Source organism: Toxotes jaculatrix, chromosome 11 (genome assembly GCF_017976425.1).
Source record: "Toxotes jaculatrix isolate fToxJac2 chromosome 11, fToxJac2.pri, whole genome shotgun sequence".
NCBI classification, from domain to species: domain Eukaryota; kingdom Metazoa; phylum Chordata; class Actinopteri; family Toxotidae; genus Toxotes; species Toxotes jaculatrix.
This window is the reverse complement of record NC_054404.1, coordinates 11,781,059-11,790,628: the sequence shown is the minus strand read 5'-3', so window position 1 is coordinate 11,790,628 and position 9,570 is coordinate 11,781,059. Positions and strand designations below refer to the sequence as shown.

The 9,570-nt window shown below is 43.2% G+C and overlaps 1 protein-coding gene across 6 annotated transcripts in view; it reads right to left on the bottom strand.

Annotated features, from left to right (window-relative positions):
* Positions 1-483: 483 nt before the first annotated feature.
* LOC121189378 (apoptosis-stimulating of p53 protein 2-like) overlaps positions 484-9,570 on the bottom strand; it is a 28,917-nt gene continuing 19,830 nt past the window's right edge. For 4 of the 6 annotated variants that reach the window (XM_041049438.1, XM_041049440.1, XM_041049445.1 and 1 more), the window contains 10 exons: positions 8,973-9,156; positions 6,379-6,501; positions 6,051-6,172; positions 5,509-5,917; positions 3,830-4,686; positions 2,866-3,003; positions 2,625-2,758; positions 2,201-2,367; positions 1,821-2,020; positions 484-1,731 (listed from right to left, as the gene is read on the bottom strand). In XM_041049438.1, coding sequence (XP_040905372.1) covers positions 1,690-1,731; positions 1,821-2,020; positions 2,201-2,367; positions 2,625-2,758; positions 2,866-3,003; positions 3,830-4,686; positions 5,509-5,917; positions 6,051-6,172; positions 6,379-6,501; positions 8,973-9,156 — 2,376 coding nt within the window. In that variant the 3' untranslated portion in view covers positions 484-1,689. The remainder of the gene's footprint in view (positions 1,732-1,820; positions 2,021-2,200; positions 2,368-2,624; positions 2,759-2,865; positions 3,004-3,829; positions 4,687-5,508; positions 5,918-6,050; positions 6,173-6,378; positions 6,502-8,972; positions 9,157-9,570) is intronic. The other 2 variants (XM_041049439.1, XM_041049444.1) reach the window with 1 other exon arrangement.

Sequence of the window (9,570 nt, the reverse complement as noted above, 5' to 3'; positions counted from 1 at the left end):
GCTACAAGCAGGGGTTGGTGGAGTCCAAACATAAAGACACTGACTCACTTCATCTCTTACTCTTTCCTTTTCGTGTTTCAGACTTTAGGAAATGGTCTAACTGTATCCTGAAGTTGGAGCTGGCATGTGGGCAGTTAAACTTGTCAGTGATAACTGGAAGGGCAATGATTTAAATCACCAGACCAGCTGTGGAAATACAAATGTGGGAGCTGGATGATCTTAAATTGCTGTACCCCACACCCCCGAAACAAATCTCAAGATTCTAAAGATTCATTGTAAATGTCTCAGCTTATTTCAGCTACACAACATCATACATCCATTCAACATCACACACTCTCCCAACTTACAAGATCAGCTGTCCAGCAGAGGGCAGCAAACGCTAGTGTTGTTAAATTAATATGGCCTCTTTTCACCTTTCTGACAGTGATAAGAAAAGCAGATAAAAGTCTTAATTTGTGGTCAGTAACAAGATGACTATATAAACTTAGTACAAAGTATTTTATTGTAAATGTTTGAAATACTACAGTACATTTGGGGTTATAGTTCTGACAAAAGGACTAAAGAAAAAGTAACAAAAATAAATACATCTGCATTGACAGAGATATGTGATGAGTTGAGTTTTGGGAGTGTTTAGTAATTTGAGTCCCATTTTTATTTTGATTTTTTTTCCTTTGAAGATTTTACTTAGATATTCTTCTCTGACTTTACAATATAATGTGTCACCTCTTAGTGATTACTACAAAAAAGGTTTCTGGTATTAGGCTGGTATGCCTTCTGTACTGTCATGGAATGGCTGTAATAAAATATTAAAATTCACACTGCTTGACATCTCCTTCTCCATAGGGCCTTCTAAGGGTTTCAAAGTCCATTTTCATAACAATATAATTCCTACAGCAAAATATCACTAGTTTGTGTGACAGAAATACATGTGTACACAGTGTCTATGGCATCTCAGCCATGTGCCAATGTAGAAGAGTAGACTCAGATTTCAGAATGAACAGCAATAGGTCAATCAAAAGCTTCATCACTGTTTTTCCACCAACCATTTAATTTTCTATTTGTTTAGCCAGAACAGTGGTGGCACAACTGAAACTTTACACTTCCAGCGCGGTTATACGGAGGCGCAGTCACTCAGCATAGATGATGAGAGATGAGCCCCCAAAGATTGTCATGGTAACAGCATTTCAAAAACGTCACCATCCATTCATTCAACTCATGCAATGTAGAGTCCCAAGTATGTTAGAAAATAACAAATAACCCAGGAAGCAAGTTTTAAAAGACTCTTCAAATGTGTAAAAATCACTTTCTAGCGATAAAAATACTGTTTGTTCCATTTACATCCCAACATTTGAGTTTCTGTCAATTTAAAAATAGTAGTTCAGACACTAATTACAAATACAACAAAAACAATGGAATAAAGGAAAACAATGCCGTTAGTGTCTTGAGTACAAAGTACACAGTGTGGCCTGGAAAAAAATCTGTGAGGTGATCCCTCTGTTGTAGATACAGAAAAGTGCCAGGAAGAGTTCATAGCTGATCCTTCATATTGTTTGGTCTGTCCTTGTCTCTTCATTTCAGCAGTGTCCTTCTATTTTCCAGTCTGTTAAAGCCTGTGTGTATGTGTGTTTGTGTATGAGTGTGTGTTTTGGAAAGTTCTCGCAGACTGGAATGTACAAGGATCTTTGTGTTTTAAGCCAGGGTCCTCTGTCTCGGCTTTATTCTGGGGTAAAGCTGTTAGGGACGACATGAAGACAGATAAATGCGTCTGCATTAAATAAACACACTTTACATTATTACAATTTCACTGACTCACAACTCACCCCAAGCAGGTTGCGGGGAATGTAACCCTCAGTGTCGCCCATGCGTGCCCACCACCATTCAATCTCGTCCTCGTCCTCTCTGCGGATGACAGTCATGCAGTCGCCCTCGCGGAACGACAGCTCATCTGGGTTTTCACCAGTGTAGTCCCATAGACCATAGACCACACCCCTGTTCATGATGCCCATCTTCTCTTGCACACCTGAGGGTAGACAGATTTAAAATAATAGAAAAGTAATCAGCACAAGAATATTTCTGGTATGGTGCGTTTTTGTCAAGTAAAAAACAGACACAGAACACAACAAAATGAAAAAGTAAAGGAACACAACATAACACATAATAAAAAACAAAGAAATAAAAAAAAAAAAAAGCATTCACTGACCATAGAGGAACTGAGAGCACTGAGTATAGCCCTCCTCCATCTCTTCACATTTATCAGCTGCTGTCTGCATGTCACTGTACGTCATAGCAAACACTGCAGCACCAGACTCCACCAGGAATTTGCACACTTGCACATTGTTGCAGGATGCAGCACAGTGAAGAGGTGTCCTGTGTTAGAGGGAGGGTGAGACAGGAAAATGAAGAGGAGAAAGAGTAGAGGGAAAAAGGTGATATTAGAAATGAAGAAATGTGAAGAAAACCACATTCAGGTTTCTGCTGTTAACCTGCTCATCTGGCAGGATAACTGTCCAGGTCTTGACTTAAAAAGAATCTAACATGCAGACTAATGATAATAGTTCAGACTTGCTTGAGGCTCAGATCACAGAATCCACTATCAACCATGTCAGCAGTGAACTTGAACTTACCAGCCGTCACTGTCAGCAGCATTGACATTGACACCAAACTGAACCAGAAACTTGACGATCTCTGTGTGTCCGGCACAGACGGCGTTGTGCAGAGCTGTGATGCCTTCATCATTGGGCTGACTGGGATCCTCCACCTGTGATTGAGAAATCACAAGACATTCGTTTCTTTTTAGTATCAGCAAATGACTGATATAATGACTGACATCGCAGAAAAAGATGCCCAAGAAACCACATTTCTTACTTCATAGATGATTCTCTGGACCAGGTCAAACTCCCCCTCCAGAGAAGAGTCCAGCAGTAGAGCCAGAGGGTTGAACTTTACTCTCATGCTGTGATCAATGCGTTCAGAGCCAGGCTTGCGCAAGTTGGTCCTCTTTCCCTAAACACACAGTCATAATTGTGAATCACACAAATGATCTTAAACGGCCATTACAACATAAAGAAAGAAAAATGGAAATCTAAGACGTGAGACTTTGAGAGTCTCATCCTGAAGTCTGTCCTGCTGAAGTGGAAGCGTCCACTCTCTGTTGTGTTCAGTCTGGACTGAGAGAAAAGGAGGGACTTGTTTTTCCAGCTCTCAGTGAATTGCTAATCCAGTTTATCAGCACAAGCTGTAAGACACAAGTCCATTTCTCTAAAACTATGATTATGCAACCTGATTAGGAACAATTCCATCCCAGTGAAGTAAAAAATGCTTTCTTTAGATTTTAAACGGGTCTTAACCGGGAACCAGGGGGAAAATGGGTCATAACACTGGAATTTCATTAGGATAAAACCTGCCATAAAAACCGCTTAAGGAGTTACATTCAGAGCTTAACAACAAGAAAATATAAACTGGTGTTTACTTTCAACACAGAATCCATCTAAGTAAATGGGGGAAAGTAGGGTGCCTATCCGCTTAGTGTAAGCAGAATAAGGCCCATTTTCTCCAGAAACAATAGTAGTTCTTGATAAGGATCATTTAATTATATAACATCAGACCAGGTCACTGCAGGTCATAGCAGAATGTGCACTAACTGTAACTCATGACCTGCCCCTGTGGGACTAATAAATAAACATGTGAGGGGTTTTAAAAACACACGTAGCATAAAAGCAAACAAGGTAATCTTTACAGGACTGTAGTGACCAAGGCCCTTCATATAATTCAACAACAACAAAAAAAAAAAAAAATAAACAGCTCAGCAGTTTATGATGGTGATTCATACCGGTGGCAGAGTGACCTGGCCTGTGACCTCAGGTGCCTTCATGTTAAAGGTGTCTTCTCCCAAGCTGTCCTGCTCTGCCCCACTGGGGTATGGGGGTGGGGGGTAGGGGGGGAACTCTTCCAGGAAGCCTTCTGGAGGTGGAGGGGGCAGGTTGGGCATTGTGTCCTCCAAGCCAGCAGGGGGTGGTGGTGGGAAAACTGCATCGTCTGGCCTGGGGGCTGGGTGGGATGGGGGAGGAGGGGGGATAATGTCATCACTCACTGGGATGGCTGAAGGTGGTTTGGTCTGTTCACCCAGGGCTGGAATAGAGGCATTAACACCTGGGATGTGAGATAAGGGCTGTCCTCCCTCTAGAGCCTGTCCTGTCTCTGATGGGTGGTTCTCTGCACCACTCAGAGGGCTTGGAACATGTGGCCCCACAGATCCCTCTGCTACCTTTTCTGCTTCACCAGTGTAGGTGGGAGTGGTTGGTGTAGTAACAGTGGTCTCCATAGCTGCCAGCGTGGTCTTCTGATAGAGGAGTTTCTGAATGTTGGGCCCTGCAGGACCCTCTGGTTCAGTGATGGAGCTGCGTTTCTTCAGGGGCCTTGGGGCATTGTACAGCTTCTTTCTCAGAGCTTCCAGGTCACCTTCACTCTGATGTCTGTAAGGGTTGGAAATGAAGGGAAGCAGCTTCGTGGGGCTGAGGGGCCGGGGGATGCGCTCTGTTTCAGGTTGGGGGGCATCAGATGAGCTGGGACCACCACTGTTAGCTCCAGTGTGGTCAACCTCAGATTCTGGGGCAGGGGAGCGGCGGTCCAGATAAGGGTTCTCTGGATGTGGAGAACCTCCACTGGGGATAACTGGTTTACCGTACACTACAAAAAAAGACAGTAAAGAAATGTTATATTTTTTTTAATTAAATACCAGGTCGATCTAAATGTCAAGTCTGACTGGGAAAGGTTTTTTTTTAACTGGCATGCTTTGACTACTATATTTCGTTTCTGCAATTTGTGTTTTCCGTCTAAGGTTTCTAATGTAACTTTAACTGGCAAAGGGTGGGGGGGTTCTCAATGTTTGTTTTCTTCTATTTTTATTTTATTAAGTATTTTTAATAAATAATATTCTGCTTACAGAACTAGCGTGCATTGCAAGAAAATCCTTAGAGCAGACTCGGGGCCGGATAAACATTTGCTCCATTTCATTTCCACAATTCCAGTCAGAAGCAGCAGGTGCGGTTGATTCTCTTTGTAAAGGGAAGATGTAACAGATGGCTTAGCCTCTCTAGCTGCTCCTCTGGTCAGTGAGGTGTGAATATTTTATTGTTGAGTATGCTGAATAAAACGTCAGCAGGGCAGATTTACCTTACCGTGAATGTATATTGAGTGACAAAGATACTATTTTCCTTTACCCTTGTTTATATCTCGACTCTCACTTTTAGATTTGAGATTACATTGTTTTATTTTGTTTTTTTTTTTACTCCAGAATTTAAGCTTCAAATTTAAGCTTGTTAAGACATAGGACCCTCTCAGACATAAGGTTAGATTACACAAAGACAAAAGATACTACTATTGAGTCTATTATCTACAACCCCCAAAGGAGAATGACCACATTCATCTGGGTCCTTTCAATAACACTATCCAAACACTGAATTTAAGAAGTTACACTGAATTTAAGAAGTTACAACCTGATATTCTTACCACTGACAAATCCGTTGGTGCGGCTCTGGGCCCTGTTGAGAGTGCCCTGCAAACCAGGCTGGAAGGGCTTGCTTGAGCCAGATTGCTGTGTGTACATGGAGTATATGGAGCTGGCCGCTAAGGTCTGGGGCTTACTCAGGCTGGCATCTTTGGAGGAGGGCAGCTCAGGAGTGAAGGGCCGTACTGTGGCTGCAGGTGGAGTGTCCTGCTTAGAGGGTAGGGGGAGTGTCTGGCTCTGTGAAGGTGTGAGAGGGCTGCGGCTCTGGGCAGCCTGGGGCTGCTGGCTGTGGGGCTTGGCTTTAGGGAAGGTGCCTGTGTTGAGGCCTGCTTTGCCGTAGGGCACAACACCAGGGCCTTTTGGTTTGGTAGGGACAGGAGGAGGCACCTTGACTGGAGCCTTAGGAGCAGACTGGAGAGATGGGAGGAGAGAAAGATTACAAATTATATGCCAAGTTGTATTCTTCTGGTAATGAACAAATCCAACTTGTGATTTATTCCTATGAGGATGTTAAGCATGTAAACATGTTTTTGTTCCCTCTCACCTGAGCATCCCTGACCAGGTCATCACTGCTCTGGTTTTTGCGGAGGGAGGTGGCAGGAACTTCAGTTGGCTCAAACATAGAAAATGGACGTACCTTCCTGTCCCTCTTCAGTTCAGTCTCATCTATCCACAGACCACATGTAGAGGCAGTAATCAGTTTCGTCTCATGTTCAGATACAGTGCGATTCTATAAAAAGACAGAACAAAAGCCCCTTTGGAGGCTTTTGTTCTGCCTTATCAACAGAAACTGTTTTCACAGCTACAGGAAGAGACTGCAGTCCAGTTTCTGTGGAAATACTCCATGTGCATGTGGTGTTTGCACACCTTACCTTGCTCTGTGTTAGAGTTGGAGTGAGAAGTCATTCGTGGCAGTGTTGAAGCTGGACCATGACCGTTGGTGTTGGATTCTGGACCTGAAGAGCTCCAGTCTGCCTGCTTGGACGGCTGAAGACCTGGAGAACCCACAGGAGAGGAGGGAGTGAAGAGGGGGAAATGAAAGGCAGGGAATATTTAAAAGCTAGCATGTACCGTAGGATTTTACACAGAAATAAAGGAACAAAGCACCCACACACATAGTGGAGACTAACTTCATAATCTATCCAAATAAACACAATGTTCACAGAGCTGTGTGCTTTGCAAAGTCACACAAACCAAAAAATCCTAGATTTCTGAAAAAGAACTGCAGATTTTTAAGTATTTCGTCTCCCTATTTACTCATTTGTTTTTTTGGTTGACTGTCTAATACCAAGCCAGTGGCCATGCATATCCACAGACATCCACAGTCAGATGAGCCACAAAAGCACGAGGCTCTTGTAACTAGCAAGATTAGCATCACACCAAAGATGGTAAAAACAGGATGATTTCCATCACTGTGCTTGCAGGTTTGTACTTAAACAAATACACTGCAACACACACATTTTGCAAACGAGACCTGATTGGGTTGGTCAGAATCCACACAGAATGTCAGTTCAACTGAAGGTTATGTGTTTGTTCCAACTGACCCATTTAGAGCAGCAGAAAAAGAACTGAGGAGAAAGCTCAATAAACGTATCATCAAACAGCAGCAAACCAAGCAAAGAATACTAAAGATCTAACAAGGGAACGATGTAAACATCTAATCTATTTATCATTTTCAGTGAGGATAAGTCTCACAAACACATCGAAACAAAGCCGTTGAGAAGCACTCACGCACACACGCAAACACAAGTGTGTACCTTTTCTCTTAGCCCGCAGCTCTTTCAGAGGCTTAAGCAAGAACATGGCTTCTGAGGAAGATGCATTTAAAAGACAAGAAAAACAAAGTAGCCTTAGAGCTCCAGATCTCCCTTTGCTCTAGACATGCTGTTGGCTGGGCCCAATCAGGGGCCCCCCCCTTAGGGGCCGCACAGAGACCAGCACAGCCCTCAGGAGCCTGCCTGATACCATGCAGAACGTTACTGCTCAAGAGGAACTGGGAATGAGCGTACACTATGAGTATATTCCTCAGTGTCCCCGCCCATCCCTATCTCTCTTCTTTCCATACTGCACATCAGCTCAGCATGCAGAAATAATTGTGTGCAACATCATGACAGACTGGGAAAAACCAGTTACTTTTACTTCCTGTATGTAGGATTGCTTTAAATAGAAAAACATGGGTTTATGGGGAGGTGAGAGAGAGAACAAGGGAGGAGAATCTCTTCTACCATTGTTTTGTAATGACTAATTTTGGTGTTGGATAATTCATTTTTAATCACATGAAGAACAGAGCTGGCGCACCAACCACTGGAGGACTGATTCAGGGCGATTTAGAGAGCAAGTCAGAGATGAAGAGCATGACAAAGAACTACTGCATACAGGATGGCACAAAGAAGATCCTTAAATGGGATGGGTTGCTCTAGTCCATCAATGGTTTGGCCAGACTTCCTTCCACTCAATTACACTGCACACATGCTACTGCACTCTGTGGGGAGACGGTGCTAGTGCAACAACGGCTAACTCTTTATCAATATTTATTTTGTAGTGCAAAGAAGTTATTCTGAAAAGCTAACTTTTAGATCAAGTATCAGTATCAGTGTCATATATACCCGACTGTCTTTCTCAGGTTTCCAATGAGGATCGATAATTAGTTCACATAAAGAATCTGAGGTGACCTTCTGACACGCAAATGGATTGCTTTAACAACAAGGCCTGATATGCTGAGTATGAATATGAGCCAAGCAACAAAGACCACTACTGAATGATGGAAGCTGAGAACGAACTGCACTACGTCCATAAGTCTGCACAGTGTGATTATTACAGTAGGGATTAATATGAAACCTCTGCTAATTTGCCCGTGTATAAATAAGTCCTTATGCACACTTGAGACTAGTGTTGTGTGAGCTGGCACAAAGGGACACACACAAAGGCAATAAAAACACTGGTTCAAAAACTGGTTCACTCACTGCAAAACATATGAAAAGTTCAGAAAATGTCAGGAGCATGGAAAGAAGAAATGTTCAGGCTCAGCAATACTAGGTCACAACACACTATCCAGGAGGTGACGAGCTACCTTCTGAGCTCAGAGTGACATCGCAACCAGCAGGTGTCCCAGACTCCTCTGCTCCTGCTGGAGGCATCACAGTCTTGTTACATTTCAGAAAAAAAAGACACTAAAGGAAGAGCAGTTGATGATTCTTAGTAGTTGAGGGCTCTGTACTACTGGTTTCCTTAAATATTTGTGATCTGAAATTTTAAGCTTCTTTTTTTTTTAACTCTGCTGCTGAGTGAGCTGTTGCAGACTCAGCAATTGCCAAATTTTGCTGACTTAATTATAGGTAAAATGACAGAAGGTTTAAGGTTTGCTGCCAAGTCGGCCCCAGCAGAGATATGAGTCATGGTCAGGAAGGAAAAGGCTTGAGTTAAGAGGTGAAAGGACTCAGGCAACATGTTGTCTCTTGTTTCTCACCTGAGCCGGCCTTGCTCTGTGGGTCGTGGGCGGGTAAGGTGGCAGTGCCGTCAGGGTAGGCTGGTTTTACAAGCAGGTCATGTCTTGCAGGGCCCCTGGGCATAGTGGATGACTGGATGTATGGGCCGACCGCTGCCACACGAGATGGACCTGACTGCTGTCCGGCTTGGCCATCAGAGGGCTGCTGTACAGTGAAAGGGTGGGAGAGAAAATAAAACAGAGGAGGCTGTTAGGGCGGCAAAGATCGGTGAGAGTAATTTAAAATATCAGCAGAGAGAGAGAGAGACAGACAGACAGACAGACAGACAGAGACAGAGAGAGAAGACTATTCAGACACATAAACTAAATGACTAAAGTCATTAGGATTCATTCTCTGAGGGCCATGAATGTCTGTGAATGCAACATAAACTGGCAATCCTCCCAACAGTAACTGGGGTATTTTACTCTGGACGAATATGTTGTATAACAGAACAACATCACCATCCTCTGAGCCCTGCTTTTAAAATTCTCCTACTGGTATGTATGTTTGATTGATTCATTGATAAATGTGTTTACTTACTACCAAACAGCTATATTATATAAGAAAACACAGGGCTTA